The following is a 26,035-nucleotide window of genomic DNA, read 5'->3' as shown; positions in this document are numbered from 1 at the left end:
CCACTCTCTACGTCACACACCTCCTTCCCCTTTCCTCAAGCTAATTCCTAGATGATATCTCCTTGCATTTCGCCCACTCAGGCAGAAATGGTGCATTCTTCACTTTCCTTTCAGAGGCATCAGCAAAGCCGCTCTGAATTTTGGGGTGTTGATACATTTTTCCTGGGGAGTGGGGGGAGGTGGTGGTGGGGGTGGTGGAAATTGGAGGATGTGCATTTATACAGGGGAGGTATAAATGGAGGGCTATTAGGCAAAGTGTTCCTTTGCGTTTCCTGGCATTAGTAATAATAACAACGCTCTCCTCTTCCTAGCTGTGTCAAGGGGTCGGTGATTATGGCTCCCCGCTCCAGGTTAGGATGTGGCTTAGGAAACTTACGCTAAGGTGCTAAGTTAAAAGCAAAAGTGGTATAAACTGTAGGAAAATGCAAGTTGCAAGCCTCATGGTTCCTGTAGGATTTATAAAATGATCTTCTAGAACCACGCCCCACGGTGGTGGGTGTGGCGATGAGAAAGCGGTGACACGCTGCACACCCTGCCCTGCCGCCTGGATGTGACCGGCTGGGGAAGAGGGCTGGGGACGTTCCCCAGGACCCCATCCTGGTGGCAGGAAAACCAGAGGCACAGAAACACGCCAGGGCCCGGCGGAAAGGAAAACGGGACACCTGGGACCCGGCAGGCGCCCTGAACCACACTCCATTCAGCCCAACAACCTGTTCACGACCCAGACCCAGCCATGCGCTCTGGGCCTTTCCTTCCTGAGGCTGCGGTGGGCCAGGTGGCCTCAGAGGGTGGAGAGGGGGCAGGGGAGAGACGCAGGAAAACCAGTCAGAAAAAGGAGGGGAAACGGGCACGGTGCACTCTGGGAAGGAGGAGGAGTGGGTTTGGATGTGGAGAGTAAGTTTTAATGGAGCAACATACGGCATTCTCCGTTCGGAGCCAGGATTGCCAAGTGCACCACAAGATATGCGTGCTTTGGAATGTGGGACTCGCTGGCGCGTGAGCAGGTGATTATTTTGTGCCCATTTGCTGAGTGTGGATGTGCAGGAGGGCACTCAGCTGCAGGGTGGCTGGGGTCACACAGGCCCTGCCTTCCCTTCAGGGAGGTGTTGAACACATAACCACAAATGGGGGGAAGTGGGATGTGGACTATCCCATCCCCTTCCCGGGGCCGGTGAACACCACCACCGTGACTTCAGGACGACGCGTCTATGAGAGCCTGAGCAAAGCGTTGCTGCTGGGCTGCTAACGCTCCTCCGGAGCCTGCTGGGCCGAGCAGGGCTGCCACAGCCGCCTTTCAGCACGTGTCCTCTTGGGTGCACGGGCTGTCAAGCCCCAGGCCTCTCATCCCTGTCATCAGTGCAGAGTGGGGACCCTTTGGCCTCCTATCCCCGAGGGAACGTGCATCCCAGAGTCCTGCTCTGCTTCCGGGACTCGCTCTCCCACGCCGCCTTCTCTGCCTCCCGACCTTTCCTGTGTGGACAACCTCTCAACACCCGAACATCACACCACCACACAGGGCACCCCTCAACCCTCTCCTACTCATCACCTGGTTCGCCCTGAAGATGCTGTTTCCTTGCAGTGCCTCCAGGGAGACCGCAAACTGCCCCCCCCCCCCACTTACTTGTTCACCTGGCTGACGGGAGGTGGACATTCTCCAAGCTGGCCTCTGGCTAGCAGCCCCATGTGGTTGCTCTCCTGTCAGCCAAGCCCTCCCTCGGGGGTGTTGCCTCCTACCCATTGCCTATGGGTGGGGGAGGGGGTTTCCAGAGAAAGCCATCTCACATCAGCCTTAGACTTGAGTTCTGGCCACTTAGGAGCCATATGGCCTTGGGCAAATTACATCCTCTCCCTAAGCCTCAACTGTACCATATGTGAAAACCAAGCTCATTAAAATATGTCCTAGGACTGCTATGTAGATGAAGTAAGCGGATACATGCAAAGCACCTCGGACACAGAAGCATTCAACGCCTGCTAGCTATTTCATGTAATTCTAAGCTGGAAGGCTTCATGTCTATGTGGGAAGGGCGTTTTCATCACCCTGACCTCACCCGATTTTTGGAATCCAGTGACTCTGGCCCCCGCTCCCCTCCAGCCGCTCACTCCGATGGCCACAACACTCTGAACTCTTTCAAGTGGAACATCCTACTCGCTGATCACAACGGCTCACCCAGTTCTCTCATGCGTATGCTCCCCCGCACTGACTCATCACCCTCACGGCACCTCTTACTCCCCGATCCTTCCCTTCTCTCCTCAGACTGGGCCTCGTCCAAAGTGTACCTCCTTAATGAGACAGCCCCAAACCCCTGGGGCTTACCTGAACCACCATCCTCATGATGCCTTTAAACGTCCTGCCCCTTTAACCTGCGTTTGCATCTGGTCCCTTGACCCCCCAACCCAGGTTAGTTAAGCCCGGAGACGGCCAACCTGAAGTCTGCAGGAGCTGGGCGGGAATCCTGGAGCGCAGAGCTACTCCAGAGGACTCCAGAGGGCCCCTGCTCCCAGGGGGCATCACTACTCCTTCCACATAGAAACGACATGGGGGTGCTGCTGTACCTTCCACATGCTCCAGGGAAGCGAGGTTTTCACGTGGAGCCTCCCAGTTTTTCAGTGTTGATGAGTAATCTAAAGATGCCCCACCCCCACCCCCACAATAGGCAAAAGGAGACATGTCTGGGGGTCAAATTCAGTCCCAAAGCTGCCAATTGCAAATTGTGACTCAAACCAATGACCTCCTCCTCAGTGCGGCTGAGGGCTGCCGGGGAGAAGCACACACCCAGCAGTAGCTGTCCTACGTCCTCAACCCTGAAGCTCCTCATGTCAATGGCAAACCTCCCCTCACCCCCAAGGATCACTTCTGACCAGATAAACAGCTGATGCTGTGTGTACCCGTGCCCGGCAGTGTGAGGGGCACAGACTGCGTAGTGTCCATCAAGTGGGGAGGCGTGGGGGTGGAGGGGAGGACATTCCGGGAAGAGGGGAAAACCCAGTCAAATGTACAGAAACAAGAAAGGCTGCAGTGTGCTTAGACTGGAGCAAATAGTTCAGCCCACCAGGAGCGTATTACGTTGGGAAGGGGACTGGGGGACCTTGTAGAGGGGCCTGCAGGGGACGTGGCTAGAGAGGTTGGCCAGGGATGGGCACTAAGGGATCCTGCATCTCACACTGAGAAGCATCTTTAATGGAAAAGATCTTAATCAAGGGCTGCAGTCTTGCAAAGAGGAGGTCATCTGAGGAGAAAAACCACTGTCATGAATTTCATTCTTCTCGAATCATAAAGACAGGTGGGATTAGAATGTTTTCAGTCGCAAAACATATTAGAAGTTTAAAAAGCAATGACGCCAATAGCCCAGAATGCCCTTTCCTCTTTCTCCATCTGCCGGACTCTGACTCATTCTTAAAGATTCAGTTCAAAAGTCAAAACTGTCAGTTTTCCGAATGGGAATTAAGATCCCTTTGCTCTGCGAGCTTTCTTTTCTCTTTTGCACACTTCTGCTTCTCAAGCACGCGGCAGCTTACGTGCTAGTGATTTATACACGCTCGCCTCCCCTTTGGACTGCAGGCTCCTTCACACTGGTGATGACGTCTTAGTCCCCGCAGGTAGCACAACGCCTGGCACAAGATAAACACTCAACCATTTGTTCCCTGGACACATCACAATCACTATGGGATCCTGATGCTAGGACTCGCCACAGGTGAGCTGTCTATAAATGTAGTGAAAAGCACATGTTATTTACCTGGGTTAGGCACTGTATAAGGCGCATCCTTACCATCAAAAACTACACCACCTAACGTCTTAGGAAGCGTCAGAAGAGTCTTCAAGAAACCATGGTCTCGCTATGGAAATCAAAGCACTGGATCACGTCATCACGAGAGCCATGAGACACAACTTCTTTCCTTTCCAAACAAGGGCAAAGTCAGGAAGAGATTATGTAAAAGGCAGCTAGCTGTCTGTCTGATACACTGGACTGACTGAGCATGAAGTCCTACAGAAACTAGCTGTCTCGACCTCCAGGGTCCCCAGTTAAGCGGTTACATACCTACTTGGGGCGAACAGAACCCCAAGCCCTCTGCATACCGTGTGTACACAACGCCCTGCCGCCCCCACCCAACGTAAAGGTGCAAATGAAGAGTGAAACACATGCTATGGAATTTGGGGGTGCGTCTGGCATTTCCAGGGGAGGAGGGTTTTAACATTTCAGGTTTGCTGACTTGTGATGTGGACAACTTCACAACACACTTTTGCAGAGCTGTCTGGTACCGTGGTTCTGGCGGCCTGTGTCCTGAGGATGACGACATCAATGGGGGTGGGCAGGGTTCGTAGGATCCATGCGGAGGAGTCTGCTTTCCAAGTTTACCGCGAGTGCAATGGAAATTCACAGCTGAGTAGCTGTCTTTCAGTGACAGTCAGAGGGCCGCGTATGTGGACTCTGGGGATGGCCAGGCCCCTTCAGACCAAACTGTAAGCCACTGAAGCCATAGGGAGAGCCTTGAGCTTTGTTTCAGGACTGAAACCCATATAAAACAAAACTATACACTAGACACTGGTCAAACGCACGGTGAAACACAGGTCTAAGGCGTGTGGGAAGGGAGCGCAGGGCTTCCACATACGAAGCAAATTACTGACAGATTAACGTCTCTGCACGGAGACAGTTCATCTCCAGTGGGCAAGGGCTCTACTTCTAGGAAAGCATAGTTTCCTCCATCTGGGGACACGTCCAACAACAACATGGAATTCCTACAACTATTTTGTTTTAAAAACATCGGAGTTTAATATAGACTCTGGCTTTTTTAGTTATGAGATGACTTGCTCTTTTGGGCCAAAAATTACTGTGACAGAGGGCAACAGAATAGATGTTCTTTTCTTAGTTGAGAAAGAAGGGCTTCGAATACATTTCCAAACTTTCCCCCCCCCCGCATGTGTTTAAAAACAAGAGAGAACGCTACCATGATAGCACGTCAGGAGTCAGAGAAATGGTTGAGATCCGTGCTATGCTAATGCATACTTTACATATTGTATAATGTTACGTTTCCCCTTAGAAGCAGCTGGATAAATTATCCAAATGAAAGGAAACCACCAAAGAAGTGAACTGAATGAGAGAAATTTGCCTACCAACAGACTGACGTTTAAACACAGGAAATGAAAACTATTATTAAGTGCCATCTTCTCTGAGACAAAGTCTTGGGAATAGATGAACGTGATAATTAATTATAAGGTTTGATAATGTCCTTTTGAAAATGCATCTCTAGGGCCAATTTCCACTGGCTATTCAAGTAGATATTATACAAGTAATTTAATCACCTAACACGATGTTAAAAGCATATGGGTCTACAGTACATATTACCTCATGATCTAAAGAGCTTAATACCATCTCAAAGAACTAGGGCGTGCTCCCGGTGCTATGACAAAAAACACACCTGTCAGTTCCAAGCCACCCTCCGGATCAGGATCTGACCTATGTGCCTGGTTGGGCTAATGTGCCCGTGTTCCTGTGTAATCTTCAACCCCTTGTCCCCCCAGCACCCTCCTAGAGGCTTCAACCAGCAGAAGGATGGGCCGAGGCTCTGGAGATAAGAGCTGACTGAGGAGCTCTGGGAAGCTCAACCCCCCCAAGTGTAAGTAGGTTAGCAAACGAAGCGAAAGCACTCTTGACACTGTCCCCCCCACGACTATTACTCAGAAGCAATGGATGACTCAGACGTTACTGGAGCAGAGGAATAGGAAAATCCACCGAGTTCTCAGTACGATGGGAACTGTGTGATTCTACGATCTAAAAGTATAAGCAAAGAGGGAAAGACATGAAAAATTATCATGAGCTATTTTCTGTTTTCTTTTTTAGGTCCTTGGTTTCTGACTTTGGACTTAAAGCTGGCATTATTACTTTATGGCTTTTTCTTAAATTCAGGTTTTATTATTTGGTACAAAGCCAGTCCATTAATTTTCTCGAGGGCAGGCTCCTCAGTTGGTGTGTGTTCTCTTCTTACCACCTTCCAAAGGTCTGAAGCTGTTTCGAACCGGCTGAGGTGCTACCTGTTAGGCTGCTGAGTTCCTTCCAGCCTGGGCCGTCTTATTCACCGCCGTGCCCCACACCCAGCCCCGTGTTCTCTGTCTACCATGAGACCCCCGTGACTCGTTGCCATTTCACTGAGCCCTTTCCAATCTGCGTCGTTTTCACTCACTGTATTTTTTGAGGTTAGATTCATTCCCGATTCAACTCAAGCACTTCTGAAGGGGAGAGACTATCTGCCAAAGATTCCTTTCCGCTGGCTTCATCCGGTATGAGTCAACTTCAGGCTGTGAATTCTGGAACCCCTGAAAGCTCCTTTCCGAAATATCTGTATCCTTCCCAAGAAGCAGCGTACTAGCAATCTGCTGAGATTCCGTCATCAAAACACGGTATCGCACCCAGAAGCCAGGACCGAGGAATGGGAACGAAGCATCCTCGGTTTTCCACGTGAAGCAGCAGTATGAACGTGTGCACGCTGCAGAGAAGGCGAGTCCCTCCCCGATGCTCTGGCTGTGGCCTGCATATCTGACATATCCCAGCTACAATGGGGTTGGCATCCTTCCTTTTATCTTACTTCACTCCCTGGACCTACCGAGTTTGGAGCTATTATGAAAGATGACAGGGTATGAGTTGGAAATTGACTTTGAAGGTGCATGTCTTGTAAGAGAGAAAACTGAGGCTTAAACAAGAACATGCAACTTAATTCAGCAGATTGCTCTTTATTTTAAGAGAAAAAGAAAGTGATGGTCCAATCAAAGTTAGGAACAAAGAATCTAAAACTCTTCCCCGAAGGCAATGCTCTGTGTGTCAATGTGTTTGTGTATAAGTTAGTGTGAAATACAGAACACTCCAAGAAGAGTATGGAAGAGCTAGATAAAGAGGGGTCCACAGGGAAGAGAGACAAAGACAAAACCTCAGGGAAAGTACAGCTGGAAGAAACCAGCACCCAGGTGGGTCCGGGAGCCCCAAGCACAGCACGTAGTTCATGCCAATCAACGTGTGGAGGTATGAGAATGCTACACCTCCCCCTCCCCTGAGCACGCCCACCAAGGCAGGCCCATGGCAGGGACAGCCACGTTCTGTTAGAAAGCAGTCTCTAAGAGTAAAGCCTTATCACGTGAATCCAGCCTTTGGTCAGGTCGCCTCTGCACCTGCTATATAAGGAACTATCTATTTACAGGTATATTTGAAAACCATAACAGGCCATCTATTTTATTGGATTATCACCCAGCTCTACAATTCAGCCAGCGCTGATGACTGTGGTTTAAATCGTTAGTCTAATAGTTTATTTCTTTTTGCCATTTCTAAGGTTTCTCAGTGAAAAAAAGAAAAAAAAAAAAGGAACCACCATTCTTTCATGACTTCATTTGGTCTTTCTCCCTCCCTTCCTCTCACTATGCAAATCATGTATTTCCCCATTATCTGTGAGACACTGGGATTTTCCTAAAACTTTCCTTCTCCTTCCTTTCCCAGTCTTCTGTTGCCAGCGGCATGGGTTCCTCCCCCACTAATGGGTTTGGGAAAGTCAACGAATGTAAAGGTCGAAGTTACTTTTGCGATCGTCAAATCCCACCTTTTCCTCCCTCTCTCACAGACAAGAAAGCAGTCCCCGAGGAAGGGAGAGGCGTGTCCAAGTTCATGCAGAAAGGGGCCTGGATGCTAGCGCTCAACATCAGCCCAGTGCTCTCTGCACGGTGCCACGTGATGTGTGGAGGATTCTTCAGCTGCTGGACAGTTTGTTCACAAGCTCTTCGCTCACAGAGGACAACAACAAAGCAAAGCAGAGGACATGGACTGTTAAGCCTTCCGAGTGGGGCTGGGGAGGGGCTCAGGCTGACCGACAGGGCTGCCTGGTGTGGCTTGTACTAAAACAGCACAGCCTGGCCCTGCCACTCACCGGGCAGGGCCCTTCTCAGGTGACAGGATCATCTCTGAAATGGGAGAGCCATGCAACCTGCCCCCTGGTGGAGGGGGAAGAGTGTGTGTGCGCGCACCTGTGTAAGCGCTACGATTCAGGCTCGACTACATTTCCACTGCAAAGTCACAGAACAGTTAACATTTATCTAACATATCATAGAAAACCTTTAATTCTTTTGGACTAATTCTTTTATTTTTAAAAAAATATATTTTATTGATTATTTTACAGAGAGGAAGGGAGAGGGATAGTTAGAAACATCGATGAGAGAGAAACATCGATCAGCTGCCTCCTGCACACCCCCTACTGGGGCTGTGCCCGAAACCAAGGTACATGCCCTTGACCGGAATCGAGCCTGGGACCCTTCAGTCCGCAGGCCGACGCTCTATCCACTGAGCCAAACCGGTTAGAGCTCTTGTATTTTTTTTAACATATTTTTACTGATTTCAGAGAGGAAGGGAGAGGGAGAGAAAGAGAGAATCATCAACGATGAGAGAGAATCATTAACTGGCTGCCTCCTGCATGCCCCACACTAGAGATCAAGCCCGCAACCTGGGCATGTGCCCTTGGCCGGAATCGAACCTGGGACCCTTCAGTCCATAGGTTGACGCTCTAGCCACTGAGCCAAACCGGCTGGGGCTGGACTAAGAAAAAGTTTACATGTTTCCATATCTTGATTTAAAAATAAAATACAACCTGCTCCCTGGTGGAGGGGGAAGAGTGTGTGTCTCAGAAAGCAAGAGACGTAACTGTTGCGGATACAGGTTCTGAAAGAGAACGGGACATTTTAGTCAGAGAGGCCAGAGCCAGGAAGAAGCTTGGGAGCCAGGCTCGCTGTGCTGGGCTCGAGCAGGAGAAACCCTATTTTAAGTCTGAACACTAGAAACAATGACTTATTTCCACCACCAAACAATCCGGTTGGGTTTTTCTCCATAACTTTTAAGAAAAATGCCTATTTACAGACAGAAATTGATAACAGAACGTTTCAGAACAAAAAGTTTGGGACAAATCTCATTAAAATAAATTTAGAAAGGGTGACTGTCAGTAACATTATTACCCTCATTCATCTTAATAAAAATATAAAAATAGTTATGTAACAAATCAAAATGCACAGGGTATTGAAAACCTCATTTGAGTTACAGTGAAAGTGAATAATGTAGAGAGGTAACACTGTCTAGATTTTTAACTAGTTAATGTCTACCCTGGAAGCCTTATCTACAACGACTGGTGAAAAGTTACCGAGGTCGAGGGAAGATTCTGTAAAATCGGGCACACACATTGGAGATAGCGAAGAGTGAGGAGTGTAGAGAACAAAACTGTGACCTAGGAGCTCTCTTGAGGAATAGCCCCGCGCGGCTGAGGGCAGGGCTGGCTGGCACAGGAGAACATGGGATGCCCAGGTGTACAGCCCAGGCTGGGTCTACCCTCTACCAATCTGGTGGGTCCATTTCCCTCAGACAACCATGATTGAATCAACCACTATAGAGGAGAATTTCCATGCAACACCCTTAAAAGGTTTTACTGTGGGTTTGTTTTGGAATTGACTTGGTTTCATTAGGCAGGTCTTGTGGCGTTTCCTTCGGGTGATGAGAGTCGTCCATTCCTGAAGGAGAGGAGTTACTAAATGATGCCTCAAGCTGAGGTGGTGCTCCGAGGCTCATTGAGCATGTCTGCTCCCAGGCGAACTGCTGATGGGCAAGGGAAGAGAGCTTAACGACCAGGTTACTTGAAGGACACCCGAGGACCGGAGCCCCAGGGCCAGAAGGACGTTCACCTTGGGAAAGGGTCACATAGCTGCAGCCCTCCACTTTCTACAACGAGAAAATGAAATCGAACGAGCACCTACATGACTAAATGTATGCCATGGCAGGTTAAAAATGGCCACAAATTCTTTGCCGTTTCTCCTGTGGGATCTATTGTCTGCTCTTGGAATCGGGGCTCTCCTGGTGACTGGCTTTGACCAACAGAAAGTGGTGGGGGCGGTGCTGTGCGATTTCGAAGAGGTCTCTTAAGCCTTTGCTTAAGAGACCTCTTCAATTCTGCCTTCAGGTAACGAGGCCTCCCAGCCATCCCAGCTGAGTTCCCAGACATGTGAGTGGCATCATCTTAGACCACTCAGCCTCAGATGAGGACCTGCCAGCTGACTATAGAAGAACCACCCAATTCACACAATTGTGAGAAATAATAAATCATTGTTGCTTTAAGCTATTATATTTGGGGGTGGCTTGTTACACAGCAATGAGTAACTGAAGCATACGTATATCGTGTTAATATGCACTATCCTATATAATAAAGAGGTAATGTGCAAATTGACCATCACTCCAACACACAAGATGGCCGCCCCCATGTGGTCAAAGATGGCCGCCACAAGATGGCCACCAGGGGAGGGCAGTTGTGGGTGACCAGGCCAGCAGGGGAGGACAGTTGGGGGGGGGGGTCCAGGCCTGCAAGGGAGGGCACTTAGGGGCAATCGGGCCAGCAGGGGAGGGCAGGAGAGGGCAGTTAGGAGCAACTGGGCTGGCAGGGGAGCAGTTAGGTATCGATCACGCTGGCAGGGGAGTGATTAGGGGGTGATCAGGCTGGCAGGCAGAAGCGGTTAGGGGCAATCAGGCAGGCAGGCAGGTGAGCGGTTGGGAGCCAGCAGTCCTGAACTGAGAGAGGGATGTCCCAGACTGGAGAGGGTTCAGGCTGGGCTGAGGGACACACACCCTTCCCCCACCATGCACAAATTTCATGCACCGGGCCTCTAGTGCTGATATAAGTAAGTATGTCAATGAGATCTGAATTCATATTTATTGATATATTTCCTTGACTTAAAACACACACACACACTATTATCAAAAAAGCTGCAGAGAGAGCACAGGCCTTTGAATCAAAGAACCTGGGCTCAAGACTTGGGCCTGCTCTGTCCCTTGTACCAGAGGACATTTGTGATTTTGCACAAGTCACGTATTTCTCAACCCGTTTTCATGTCCATAAGTTCCTCATGGAGCCAGATGACAATAAAATGAGAATAACCAAAGTGAATGCTTTGTAAACAGCAAGGCACAGTGCCCAGTTAAGCTGTCTTTGATACTGCTACCTACGTGCTACTTACAGAACTTTTTGTTTTTCCTTCTCTGCAAAGTTGCCATTGGGATCAGAGTGACTATCCTAACTGTCTGGGCTGTAAATTTTCTTGTGCATGGAGGTGTTTGTACGCACACATACAAAAGGCCTTCCAAAGACTATAAAGTGCCATGAGCCACATGGACAGTCCCATTTCTCCTTCTTATCATCATGCAGTGCTTAGGCCCAAAGTAAGGCCCAGCACACTCCCTCCCTCTGCCACAGAGCTCCCATCACCGTCCAGTGCCAAGAGAAAAGGATGAAAAGAATTGGCAGGGGGCGTGGAAACTTAAACCAAGCGGAGGGAGGGAAGAACTAAAAATGGTTAAAAGCTAATTATATCACACTAGCAGCCCGTTTGCACGAAGATTCGTGCAATAGACCTTCATTCACCTGGCTGCCTGAACCAGTTTTCTGCCGGCACCGGGGACCCAGGCCTTGGCTGTGGCCACCGCCTTCTGCCTTCTTTCAGTGTCGGGGCTTGGTCCTTGGCGGCGGCCTTGGGCTCGGCTGCACCCCAGCCTCCCTGCTACAAATTGCAGGAGCCAACCCCCAGTGGTTGCCTGCAATCCGTGCAGGCTCCCCGCTGGTGCCCGAGGCTTTCCTAGCCTTGGGCTCGGCTGCACCCAGCGTCCCTGTGACAGTTTCCTGGTGGGCGTGGCTGGTGGGCGTGGTTTGTGGGTGTAGCGAAGGTACGGTCAATTTGCATATTACTCTATTATTAGGTAGGATAAGAATGATGTCTAAACAGGATGAAACACTGCAAAAGAGGGAAACACAGGATGATGGGCCATCAAGAAAAAGAAGAGATGCAGCAAGGAATGAAGGCATAACCTGTGCTTAGAAAGGGCAGAGGGAGGGGGAAAACCAGAGTGGTCAGGGATAGACATGGAAGGGGATACCCACGTGTGAAAAGCACATCTAGAGGTCAGTGTCTGTCACATGTGAGGGCTCAATTCATGAATGAATGAATAACTGAGTGAATGACTGAACTGAAAACAGACAACTCTAAAATGAACAAATTGAGCGAGGACTCACCCCGAAACAGGGCAGCAAGGGGCCTGAACAGGTGATATAGTCTCCCTGGGAGTGGGAATTCCATTTGGATGGAAATGAAGGAAGGAGAGGATTATTTTTTAAGATAAGGTGGGAGCAAGCCTACAGATTCCTTTTGTAGTCTGTGGAAGGCATAATAAATCCTTACAAAAGGGTGGTTACTTTCACCTAAGATGAGTCTCTACTGCCAAACTTTGATATTTCATCCGACTTTGTCCCAACTGCACAGGGCCTTTCCATTTTGAATTCTCCACATAATCAGTTTTATCTAAGATGACTCTAAGTTCTTAACAATGCTCTTACCAATTATGCTGGTAAAGGTCAAACAATCATAATAGGATTTCACATGTTCTACAATGATCTTCTTTATATCTAAACATCATGCTTATGAGAGCAAACTTTGAACATGGTTCATACATAGGAACAAAGTTATGCCATTGTTGGTGTGTTTTTTTTTTTTCTCTTAAAATACTACCACTATTACTACCTACTCGGCTCTCTTCTTTCTATTTCCATTTCCACATGATTGTTTGGGTTTTTATTCTCTTGTCAAAGTATGACTTGTCTATTGTCCTCCCTAGTAAGGAGTGAACCTACGTCATATGCTAAACTAGGTTAAGCCACAGTCTGAACATATTCTGTACTTAGCAATTATTCAGTATTTATTGCATGCACAGAGGAAAAGAAAGACACAATTTCTGACCTTAGAAACATCCTTTTGTTGGTGAGACAAGACTTAATGCATGTAACACCAAGAACAATGCAAGGAAGTATATGATGAACTGCCACCTGGGAAGGTCTATTTTGGGAGTTCCTACGGGGTGGGGCGCGAGTTGGCTGAAGCATGAAGACCTTTGTGGGTAAAGTGGGATTTAATTGGAGTCCTGCAGGATGAACAATATTAGGAAAGGTGGAAGGGAGAGATAAAGGAACCCTGTGCTTTGAAAGGTGAGCTTGGTGTTTGGAATGGGCGGTTTATAAAGTACTGAGAACTGGGCCATTAAGAAGGGGGGTGGGGAAAAACTGCAAGGGTTTTAAAGTCAGCCAAAGCAGGAAGGTAATTTTCCTCTTCTTCTAACATATAAGTCATTATGCCTAAGAGTGGGCGCATTTGTTTGTTCGTTCATTCACTCATTCATTCATAAATGTAGGTTGGTATACATCAAATCCTATTCCAGGTACTAGAAGCTCTAAAATATTCTCTTCCCTTGAGAATCACACAGAACGGGAAGAAAGCTGACAAAAAGAATCCATGATGTTATGTGTGATTAAAGTGCTATGATAAAGAGACGCATGGGAATTAAGTTAAAAGGGAGCAGAGGAGGAACACCTAAGTCATCCGTAGGGGCTGAAGACTAAAAACACTTTGAAGAGAGGGAACTGCAATCCGGAAGGAGGAGTGAAAGCTGTCGAAGGGGGAGAGGAGTCAAGTGCAAACGCAAAAGGCAGGGAGCGTGAGAGCGCTCGGGGAGGGGCCGTGTCAGATGGAAACACAGGATGCGTGTGGACAAGGGCGGGGGGAGGTGAGCAGGGGTCACCGACTACCTAAAGCACAGGAAACTAAAGAGCTGTGAGAACGTACCCCTTCCCTGCAAATAATTTACAGTGGGGCCCTGAATGACTTCCTTCTCCATGTCCCCCATTCCTTCATCAGAGGCACCTTTCACTGACCACGCCTCAGTTCCGAATGCAAAGTCAAAAAATCTACACGTCCCTACAACAATAACCATCCTAAGGTGTATGTTCACCAGACTCACAGAAGCCTGGAGAGAAAGAGGGACGGCATCTAGCTGAACCTTCCTTCCAACATCACATTTCTTCTAAGCATTCCTGGCAGGTGGCCATCCAGACAGAAAGAAACGTCTCCAGCTCCAGGGAGCTCCGTCTATCTCAGGAAGCAGCCCAATTCATTACAGCACATCATTAGCTGTGAGAAAACGTTTCTCTTTCCACTGAGATTGAAGAGGTCTTCCCAGCTTCTACCCACTGCGAGCCGCTGGCGGGCCTCCCACGCGCAGATGGTCCTGCATCACCCTGATCACAGGGAGCGAGGGCTGTCTCTTCTCCTCCCTGAAGGGCTTGCTCACTAACGACTGGCCCTGTTCTGATGAACTGGGTTCTCCAATACATCATGCCACTTCCCTTTTCATAAAGACCTTGAAGGGGCATCTGTTACTTTCAACGATGCTCCGCTCTCTTCCTTTATTGATTAGTAATACCCTATGTTTGCACGATGCTTCACCCCTTTCCAAGCATCTGCAACGCAAATTCTCCTATCACAGTGGCACAAGAAGGGGCTGTGCCACTATGACGTTATCTTCACAGAAGCCTTTGTACCTGTTTTATGATACAGTGTAAAAAAAAAACCAGGGAAGTCATGTCCAATATGTCGGAGAATTTCAGGGTCTCGGACAGGACAGAGGTGAGGCGGGGTCATGTATTTTAAGACAAGAAAGAAGAAAGAATTGCCAGAACAGTCTGAAAAGTCTACTCCAGTTACGGACAAGTAACGGGTACTTACCTTCACTAAGGACCAGAGATGTTCCCCGATGCATAATCACAACTATTCATGCAACAAACACAGGTGCTAAGTGCCTGGCACTGGGACTGAGGGAGACAGAGTGAAAGGAGGCAGTGTCTGGATAGTAAACGTAGAGCAGAAGTGGAGTTGAAAGGAATGAGCTGACTTAGTCTAAATGACGTCTTAGTGGCCTGGGGAAGGTCATGGCAGAGGGGGAGAGAGCATTTCAGAAGGAGAAGCAGGATGTAAGGCCCCTGTTTCCAAGCAGGGTCTTCCCAAAAGCCAAGCCCAAGGGCCAGCTCCATGGTGGTGCTAGGAAGCCCCTCAGAACAGACCTGCAGCCCTTCACGCTCGGGGATGAGCCGATCCTACAGGCTAAGTGGATGTCCTGCTGCTACGACTAGAATGCCAGCCCCTCTTCCTCCCCATCAAGCCGAAGAGAGATGTGTTTGTTACTCCAGAAAGTACTGCAAAAACATAGCCTCCTCTTTGCCTCTGCAAGCAATAGGTCTGGTAGATGTGATTACAAATGTGAAGAATCCTTGGGGGGAACTCCATGATGCAAGGTTTCATCCTATTGGTCACCATGGTCAAGCTCCTGTAAGATTCACTGCAGAGGATGGAATGACATGCCAGCTATGGATGGACACCTCACTGCCTCCCTGGCTACCTCCTGAGGGGCATGTTTGCCTGGACAGTTCCCGGCCTGCAGAAGTGCACGGCACCCCGGCAGGAAGGATCTGTGAGGATTCGTGACTGCACCTGGTAACACCTGGCTTGGATCCGAGGAACCAACAGGTAAATAAATACCAAGGTGCAGTAACAGTTCAGTGATTTCTCCGCAGAACCGGGAGAAGACCGGGTTTCCCTAACTGTTGGGGAAAACAAACTGCATGCTTGAAACTGTGCCTCCCAGGATGCTAACACACAAGACAGGAGGAAGCTCACAAACTGAGGACAGACCGACCTTGTTGGCAGCGTGCAGCAACCGTCCGCTGTGAGTCTGACTTGAGTTTCGTAGCTATCCAGGGGGCACACGGCCTGCTGAACGGAGGGGCACTCCACAGTGCTGCAGTCCACGCTGAACACTGGAAGGGGCAGACAGAGGCACCGTTTACTGTGACATGTACTGGCATTTTGACTGAGTCCCCGAATGAAACCCTGGCTCGGGACACATTTCTGCAGCGGCCTCGCTCCCCAGAAGCCTGTCCTAACACGGGCACGTTCACTTCACTCAACGTTCGAGAACGGCACTGCGTCCCAGGTCTTCGCACAAGGAGCGCAGGGGACAAGACACTTCCGAGTTCAGATGAAGACACAGAGAGAGCAGTAAGCCAATGCTGGTTACGTGGGTAGGTGCGCTTCTAATAAAACAGTTCAAGAGATGCACAGAGGATTGTTTTGCCTGAAGCATTTACCCAGCAGTTGAAAGAAATCTGACTAATGGTTAGAGACTTGTAAAGAGGAAATCACTACAGCCTCGACCTATTCACAGGCCACGCGAGATACACTGCCAGAAGACCAAGGAAGTTAGAAATAACCTAAAGCAAGGAACAGCCGGGCCACCACAGCGGATCACACGTGGCAAAGAAGGTGAGTGAACAGCCAAAGATGACTTAGCACATGCTATCAGAGCCAACAGATGGATGCGGGGAACGGGCAAGAGAGAAGATCGGGGCTGAGCACTTCGTTAAGGAACGTCTGGCATTTTGACGCATGTATGCGCCTAAAAATAACTTCCTGTTTTATGTCTGATGGTTATTTTAAATGTGATCGTTAAAAGTAACAGATAAATCTGCAAATGAAGGCTCGGACCTTTTCGGGGGGCGGGGGAGGGGGGGATGAAGCAGCAGGTACCATAAATTTTAATCCCACCTCTCCCATCAAGCATACATTGAGGGGGAAAAAGAAGAAGAAAAGAGAAACGGACACGGTCCCTCCCTGGAGGTACTGGGGTACCAGGGAGTCATTTCTCTGCTTCTCTGAAGAGGAGGCCAGAAGTCGGGCTCCGTGAGCCCAAAGCGATGGACACGCAGTGTACCGGTGAGAACGCCCCTCTCCACGCGGGAGGAGGGACGCGGCTGCTGCGACGAGGCGCGTGCGTACCTGGTTTGCACTCATAGAGGTCACAGCACTCTCCCGGCTTCCCTGAGGCCTTGGACACCAGGATGTTCAGGTATCCCGGCTGGCAGACTTTGCGCAGGCAGCCCGCAGGGTCGCACACGCAGCGGCTGGGCAAGGGGCAGCACTTCCCGGGGGGAGCGTAGCCCTCGATCAGGACGGAGTCCTCAGGACAGCGCGGGGAGAACTGGACTTCACAGCGGGCCTTGGAGCAGTCCGGCTTCTCTTCTAAATGGGAGAGACAAAGTTTAGCACGTGCCGGGGCGCTGCGGGGCGCTTTCCGCAGAAGCACACGCAGTGTAAGGAGCCAAAGAGGACGGGAGAGAAAGAAACCTGGTGAAAACCCTCACAACAACCATGAAATCTCTCCCGACATCTGCTCACGACCCCAGGATGGGAGGCTGACGTTGCCTCCGTCTCCACCTTCCCTCTCACTTGTGTTGAACGATCAATGTCCAACGCGTTGGCCAAGATGAAGACAGGCCAAGGGAAGATGCCTACGCGGCCTGGAGAATCAGAACAATGAACGCCGTCACTGACTAAATGAGAGATCCTTGCACTGAAAGGGAGTTTTGAGGGCTGTTCTCTGAAAAGAGTGCGCGCTTAAATAACAAAACAGACCCACAAATAAATCATGGCTGCTTCAGGGGCGGGACAAGGTACATGACAGTCAGCATGGCAGCGCGCGACCTCCGTGCTCTGATTGCTGAGGAGAGGAGCTTATTAAGAGTCTATGATTCTGTGATGTGGAATCTCAGTAAGGAGGACGACGAGCCAAATTCCCATGTAATTTCCCCTAAATGACATCTGGTATGTTTCTGTCTCCAGCAGAGATCCAGCAAATGTCCCGCATTCTCTCTTCTCTAGTAGGATGCACTGATCTATCGCTGCCCCTCAATCTTACAAACAAAAACTGAGCAAAGCCCTAGCTTCCGGAGCCATCAGTCCAAACCTCAGCTCATTCATTTACTTTTTTAAGAAACTTACACCAACATGAATTAGGTCCTTGAGGAAAGACTGAAATACACCAAAAGCACATCATAGTAGCCTCAGGACCTTGGGGGTGGGGAGATGGTACCATGTAGTATCAGGGTACGCTATCATAAGCTCTGTCTTTCCTCATATAAAACCCACATAGAATCACAAAGCAGGGTTAGACCTAGTTCACAGTCTTCTCGTTTAAAAACGTTCACCTCTTTGTAGATAAAGAGGCTGTAGCCCCGAGGAGAAGGGATCCGCCCGAGGTCAGTGGTAAACCTAAGGCGAGAATCCCGGTCTCCTCACTTTCAGTTCTCCTGATGCTTCATAGCACAGAAACAGATCTATTTCCCAAGCCACGTGTTCCTCGGTCGTTTTCTACCTCAACTGCTGTATCTTTCATTTTACCGTCCATCTTCCTTATCTAGCTCCTTCACATCCAATCAAAACATAGTACAGGAAAGTCTTCCTCCTCCTAGCTCTAGTACATTCATTCAAAAATCCTTACTGAGCTCCTGCTGTTCCAGCAGCCTGGGGTACCCCATACAGAGAAGAAACATAGATCCCTGACCACAAAAAACTTACAACGCAGTGGAGGGTGACAGAAAATAAACAATAAGCAGTACGCATAAGCAAACTATAGAGATAGTAGAGGGTGGTAAGTGCTACAGGGGAAAGAAAAGAACAGAGCAAAGGGGAATGAGGATGCACAGAAGAGGGAGCAGTGAAAACCTGGGGGGAACAGGCATTGGAGGGAAGCTGATATCTGAACAAAGACCTGAAGGAGTGAGGGCTGGGCCGTGGAGGGGGCTGGGAGAAGGGCATCCCCCCAGAGGCAGGCACACCGTGTGTCCCAGGACCGGCACGGGGCCGGGGAGGCAGCAGCGGGATAGATGGAGGATGCAAATATCTTCTTTTCATACAATAAAACTACAGGCAACTGCTTTGAGTCGTGAAGAGGAATTCCACCCTTGGATCCTGGTCAGAATGGGCAAAAGGCAGAGGAGGAGAAAGTGAATCTTGACTGCATGGGGACTGACGGAGATGGAGTTTGTAAACTGCACCTAGGAGACGGTGTATCTGGCTGACACCAACACATGGTCTCATAATTAACAAGAGTTCTGTGACTTCAACTGCAAATAGCTCTTCATTCCTACTCTTGTTAATGGGCCAAAATTAATTTTTTTCTCTATCACATTTCATTACATTCTAATTGTGTAAAATATTTGGTATCTATAATCACTTTTCAAACGTATGCATCAATATAACTTGTTTTCATTAAAACCCAACACATTAGATCTTCCTATTTTGCTCTTTATGTCTCGTTAAACAGTCCCAACACTGTCATCTATTGATGTGTGTTCTGCAGTTAGGGCCTGAAGAAATTTGTTTACTTCTTAAGAACTGCCTTTGTAATACACTGTTGCAAAAAACACCCCTTGGAAATGACTTAAGAATGTTAAAAATGAGGGTTAGATCTGACTAAGTGCTTTTTCAACTTTTCTCAAGATGATCATACTGGCTTTCCCTTTAATTCACTAATATGCTCAATTAGATTTTAAATGATCCTTGTCTTAGAATAAACCTGTTTCAAAAGATCCAGCTGGACTTAATTCCTAAAATTAAAATTTTAAAAATTTATAAGCTTGATTAATATTAACCTGTAGCTCTCTCCTTTGTCTGTGTGTTAGCTTCATTCAGTCTTATTTTCAGAGTCACACTTTTTCAATGAGCTGTTTCACATTCTACCTCTTTCTCAGCTATCATACTGGAATTATCTGTTCTATGATGTTTTCAGAAAACCCACTTGTGAAACTATCTCTACTCGGTATTTTTATTTTAAAGTAGGGAGCGACAGATTTCTTCTTTGGCTATTATTCACGTGTTCTACCTCTTTTAGAATAATCTTTTCTTACTAACATACTTTAGTCAGAAATTCTATCTGATTCATCTAGATTTTTAAATTCATTTTAGGCTTTATTGATCAAACTTTCTTATTTGTAGTTTATATGTTCAATTCTTTTAAATTTTTTAGTTTCTTCCTTCTTTGCCTTTCTAACTATTTCATTGATTTTTCTTCTGTAGTATTTTAAGATTAATGCTTAGTTTGCTTTTATTTTATTTCCTTAGAAATGTGAATAATTTTAATACTTTATTCAAATACTGCTTTGGTTACATTCTAATTTTTTATATGCATTACTCTCAATGTAACTCATTTCTAAATAATCTATAATTCAACTTTGGTTTCTTCTGTAATAAAGACTTTCTAGAAGAATGCTGTTGAATTTCTGCATCAATGAATTTTTCTTGGGGGGCTGGCTTTCCTTTTGATTTTTAATTTATAGTTATATTGTCTTATTGCCTGAGAATGTAGGCTATACAATGTTCTACTTCTGTGAGTTTTGGTGTGTTTTTTTGGGCATGTGTGGCCTATGGCCAACTTTAAAATACACAGATATTTATAAATACAGATATTTATAAAGTTTGGATACAAACTTACAAATCTATCAAATCAAGCTTTTCTGACATTCAGATTCCCTGTATCTTACATTTTTAACCTAGTTTCCAGGAAGGATCTATAAAAGTCTCCCACTATGAACCCGTAACTTCTCTTTGTGTTTCTAACATTAGGTTTTTACTTTAAATTTTCAAGACTGGGTTGTTTACTTTGTGACTAGCAGGCATAAGATTCAAGTTATATAGTGACTTGGCAAATTGTAAAATAATGTTTTCAAATAATTTAGATTTCTAAGATCTATATCTTTCTTTTTATTTTGTAATTGTTAACCTTCTTAGCTTTATTCTTCTCTTCCTTCAACCCTCTAGTCACCTTTCAATAGAGTATCCAGGACCCTTACTCACCCAGCGTCTTCCCCTCCCCCAACCAGTCAGCAGCCTGTCACCTAAAGGCAACCACGGTTACCACAGCATCAGGAACTGTTTTTCTGATACCTTTTTTTCTCAGCCTGTTTCTAAATAAGTCTTCCAGTACATTTCATCTCTTCCATGGAGAAACTGAGAAGGAAAACTACAGCCACACCATGTATTTTCCATCATTTAGAAGGCTTTTCTGACATTACCTCTGAAATTTTAATTTTATCCATTTGAGAAGCCTCTTCTCTCCTGACAGTTCCCCTATGATGTCTATTATAATACTTAAGTTAATTAACAAGCTTTGCAGTCTGGTTGCCCTGGCAACAACACTTTGAAACTGGAATCTTTAATAATAACCAAAAAAAAACAAAACAAAAATACAAAAAAAACCCAAAAAACAAACAAACACCCAACAACAACAAAAACTGCCCTAGATATACCAAGACTAAAGCACTTGCAATAGCGGTAATTAAGGGACCATCCGCTGGTTTCCTTATTTTAATAGTCTTCCTATAACAGGTTAGCCCTTAAAATATTGATAGGGTCACTATTATTAGTTACAATAATACTGGAGAGATCGTACCACTCTTAGTCATTTTAACTGGTGTGCTACAGGTTGGCCAACTGTAGACCTCCAGGTCCGTATGTCAACAGGGAAAGTGTAATCATAATCTACGCAATAAATGCATTCACGAGTATTCAGTTTAAACACAGAGTTAAGTAAAACCGAAGTCAAATGAAATACTACTAGATGGGAAGAGAAAAAAGAGAAGAGAAAAATTATACTGCCAGATGCTAATTATATCTACTTCATTTTTATAGAATACCACACATTTACCACCAAGTCTTCCTCCTCTTTCAAAATCTCTAAAAACAACAACAGATATGCTAAACACTTATTAATGGAAAACAGGCAGCATAAAATGGGCTGGTAAAATTCAGAGAGGCAACCACAAAGTCAGTCGATGCTGCTGGTTCTCTCTCTCTCTCTCTCTCTCTCTCTCTCTCTCTCTCTCTCTCTCTCTCACACACACACACACACACACACACACACACACGCTTGCACGCAGTCAGGATCATTCTGAGATGATAGCTATTTCAAGAGACCCCAATTTGATTAGACCCGATGATGTCAGAATTTGGTAGGCAGAACACAGAGTAAAGAGGGAAGGAGTCTGCGATGAGTTTTCCCCACACCTCACTCTGGTAATCTCCCTCCTTCATATTCTGGAGTCCCCGAGTAGCTGGGCATCAGCCCTGGGTAGCACAGGGGCCGCTCGGTGGTCCTGGGAGATAAGTCTCCTCAGGGTATCAGCAGAGGCGCAATCAGTGACGTCCCCTCCAGTCCTTTCACTCACTCATTCAACAAGAATTTACTGAATGACCTCCACGGGCAGGAAATGAAACAAAGGCCTCGCCTTCCTGGATTTACAATTCCAGAGGAGTTAGACAATAAACAAAGAGCCACACAGCCTAATGCCAGGTGGTGATCAATGCTCCGAAGCAGAAACAGTGACTGACAGGGTGGACTGCATTCGCCTGGTGGGTGAGGGCAGGTGTCTGAGGACATGGCACCTGAGCAGTGACCTGAACGAAAGGAGAAGGCACACAGAGGGCAGGGTGGGAATGTCCGGGTGCGGGGAGCAGCAAGAATGAAGGCGCAAAGGCAAGAATGAGCCCTAGCCGGTTTGGTTCAGTGGACAGAGCGTCGGTCTGCGGACTGAAGGGTCCCAGGTTCGATTCCGGTCAAGGGCATGTACCTTGGTTGCGGGCACATCCCCAGTAGGGGGTGTGCAGGAGGCAGCTGGTCGATGTTTCTCTCTCATCGATGTTTCTAACTCTCTATCCCTCTCCCTTCCTCTCTGCAAAAAATCAGTAAGATATATTTTTAAAAAAATGATCCTACTCTCCAAGTACAAAAATATACCTCATGACTATTAAGGAGAAATCTAAACTAGTATAATTCACCAGTAAAAAATATATCAATAGAAAAATATTCTGATGGGCGTTTCTTATTAAGAATTCAATTCTCATAACATGCTCAAGAAAGCAATCTCTACTAACTGGGCACCTTCTATGTGTGAGGCATCATGCCTCTACTTGCTGTCACACCCCTATGCACTCCCACGTGAAAGAGATGCCATCTAGTTGGCAGAGGAGGAGGCAGGCACAGAGAAGCTAAGAAGCTTGGCCTCGGTCACAAAGCAAGGGGCAGAGGCTCCCAAGCCCACCACACTCTTCCCACGAAGCCCACCATGCTGGACGCCAAAGGAACTTCAACGTCCCTAGTCAGCTCTCCTGGAATTGGGGTGCTTCGTCAATGGTTGGATGTTTGCTCACATACAGAACACAAAAGTGACTTCACACACCAAAAAAACAAGGTTCCAGGTCTTTGGTGTGTCCTCATCTCTCCCCGGTGGGCCGCCCTCCCGACCTCATCAGCTCCTTGGCCTCACAGCCACCCCACAATAAAAGGAGGAACCTTCTGGTATCAAGGATTATTCAGTTCTCAAAGCTTCTATTACAAACGCAAGGCCTATGCCACCCCTACATTTTAAAATTTAGAGACTGACTCCTTTAAAGTTACACTGGGAATTCTTTTCATTCACATTCCATGATTTTATCATAACCTTTTTTGGCAAGCTGCGCGGTGAAGACTTGTTCCGCACAATCATAACCCCGAGGGGAAAAAATTAGGCTTGTTGATACAGTCCCAGAAATATTTCATATTTCAGCTCGTTCAGAAACCCCAGCTGTACTTTCCCAGCCTTTTCTTTGACTCTGCTTTTAGGATTTAACAGCGATGGAATCTACAGAGCCTTTGCTCGGTGGTTTTGCTCAAGATGCCCTATTACATTGTTTTCAATGACCTAATAAAGTTATAGTTTGCATCCTCGTAGAACATAAATTAGCCAAATAGAAATTTAAAAATTATGTGATTTGTAAAAACTGCAACATGTGACACTTCAGTGGTTCCCAATGCTGGCCGTGCATTAGAATCGCTTATAAGACTTGGAAGAACCCCACTCTCTGGATCCCACCTTAAATCAAACCAGAATACCTGGGGGAGGAGCCTGGGAGTTAATATTTGGTTCTGTCGCTCCCTGGAGATTCTCCTGTGATCAGGGATGAGAATCACTGTGTTAGTCCTGCAAGCAACCTGGGAATCTGAACAGTGAAGTTCCCTATTGACAATCGAGCTTGGCCAAGGGCATGTTCCAACGGCAGCTGGCCAAACGCCAAGCAGCCCTCCAGCTCTCTGCCGCCACCCCCCTGAGTGCTCCATGCCGTACGCTGAGCCCCGCTGTCCCTCTAGGAATGGCCCAGGATGTTACTGAACTCGGGTGAAAATGATGCTTTAGATTAGAGCTTTGCTACCAAAGGATGCCCTCCCGACCAGCCGCATCAGCCTCCTCAGGGAGCTTGTGAGAGCTGCTGAGGCTTAGACACCGCCCCCCCGCCCCCCCGCCCCCCCCCCCCCCCGGTGCCAATCTACTGCAGCAGAGCCTGCATTTTAGCAAGAGTTCCAGGTACTTCAGCTGTTGTCAAGATTGAGACAAACTGCCTCTAGCGTGGTGGCTCTCAAACAGCGGGCCATGGACCAGAGCATGAGCATCTCCTGGGCACTTACTGGAAATGCACATTTTAAGACCCCACATCAGACCTCAGAATTAGAAACTCCAGAGCCATGTCCAGCAATCTGAGCAACCCCCAGCCACACACACACACACACACACACACACACACACACACACACACACGTGATGCTCATGCGTGCTCCAGTCTGAGAACCACAGAGCCAGAATAATGATTCTCAAACCTGGCAGCATACTAGTATATGAATTCCGCCCCCGCCGGGGGAACTTTCCCAGCATTTCCTTTTACTCTGGAAAAGTGTCGGGTCTCAAATGTGCACGTAGGTATCCTACTGAATCTCAAATCACAGTTTATGAAAATTTATTAGAATTTTGAGCCAGAGACATTTTATTTCATTATCTGTTCATTCCCACCAGGAGCGCGTATTCAATTTACTCCTAAAGGGATTTGCCATTCAAATAATTACATTTCTATATTCATACACAGCAACACATTTTCAAAATGTAGCAATGTTTAAAAATCTGGCAATAAAACAGGCCAAAGGATGGTTTGGATAAATGTACAAAGAAGTAAAGATCGACTTCAAAAAGATGATATTTTTACCTAATACACTGCAGCCTTCTCTAAATACCTGTCCCACCCTCACCCCCTTTTTGTGGTTCCCACCCTTTTTTTGGGCCATAAACACAAGCCCACAAAAAAAAAAAAAAAAGGAATGAAAGGTATGAGAGAATGGGGCAAGTGACTAATGAGGAAAAACTTCAATGAACGAAATGTGTATAGTCAGTTCAGCGACATCTGAAGAGGAATCTTCATCAACAGCTTGAAAATGTCATAAAGGCATAAACACTCGGAATGAGGCACTCCGCAGGGTGGTGTTCAAACGGAAGGCAACATCCATTACAGAACACAAACAAAGCCTCTAGTTTGCTGAGTGATTATGTGACTCTGGGTGGGTTCCCTCCAAATACTTCAAGGTTTCCTCCCCTGAGGAAGAGATGCCTCTCCCATTGTGTAATGATGGCACCGATTTGAAAAAATATAACCAAACGCCAGATTTTTAAGACGTTGAGAATGAAGGGTCTGGTGTTCTTCACCTGGAGTTTGCGGATTTCTGCGACGAACATCCTCCAGCCGGAGGTGTGAGCCCGGCCGCCGGACTCGGGCCCCAGGGACTCCCAAGCCCTGAGGAGGACCAACCAATGATGTTTTAATTAAAGGAGAAGCCAGTTCTTTTCTCTTGAAACTCCAGGATTTGTTAGTACTGTGGAGTTTTAGTGGTACAGTGGAAATGTGATCTGTGATTCTAAAAAACAGGGAACAGTTACACCAAGGGTACTGTCAGTAATGTTGTCAATAAACTCCTGAGTCCTGAGGTGGTGTATGGATTCCCATCGTCTTCAGAAGGACTCCAAAGAATATTATGCACTGATCTGAGGTCTTCAGGGGTTCCTGGAAGTGACTATACTTACGCAATTAAAATGAGACACCAAGAATAAAACGGGTGCCGAACAGCATGAAGGAAGGACAGGCAGAGTGCCGCAGAGCGCTGTTCTGGCTGTGCTGACCACAGCGGCCACAAATGAAGAACAGCAGCTACTTCACGGCTCAACGGGAGTCCTCATGAGGGTTTGCACATCTGAGAAAATCCCATATGGATAAAAAATTTGAAAGTAGGCTTTTGAGAGAATATTTTGGCCGCTTCGCTATTTTTTTTTCTTCCTCCTTCCCTTTTAATTTGTTTTACTAAAAATAAGTTACTCCTATGTTGCACCACTCATTTGCCACTTAACAAGGGTTTCTTTAGGCCAGTGGTCGGCAAACTCATTAGTCAACAGAGCCGCAGTTTGCTGACCACTG

The 26,035-nt window shown here is 47.2% G+C and overlaps 1 protein-coding gene across 3 annotated transcripts in view; it reads right to left on the bottom strand.

Moving 5' to 3' along the window:
- CRIM1 (cysteine rich transmembrane BMP regulator 1) overlaps nucleotides 1-26,035 on the bottom strand; it is a 175,937-nt gene that overhangs the window by 81,091 nt on the left and 68,811 nt on the right. For all 3 annotated transcript variants that reach the window (XM_079792690.1, XM_079792688.1, XM_079792689.1), the window contains 2 exons: nucleotides 16,712-16,954; nucleotides 15,573-15,693 (listed from right to left, as the gene is read on the bottom strand). In XM_079792690.1, coding sequence (XP_079648816.1) covers nucleotides 15,573-15,693; nucleotides 16,712-16,954 — 364 coding nt within the window. The remainder of the gene's footprint in view (nucleotides 1-15,572; nucleotides 15,694-16,711; nucleotides 16,955-26,035) is intronic.

This window comes from Cnephaeus nilssonii, assembly GCF_951640355.1.
Source record: "Cnephaeus nilssonii genome assembly, chromosome: 15".
Taxonomy (NCBI): domain Eukaryota; kingdom Metazoa; phylum Chordata; class Mammalia; order Chiroptera; family Vespertilionidae; genus Cnephaeus; species Cnephaeus nilssonii.
Note: the sequence above shows the minus strand (reverse complement) of the source record. Positions and strands in the feature narration are given on the sequence as shown.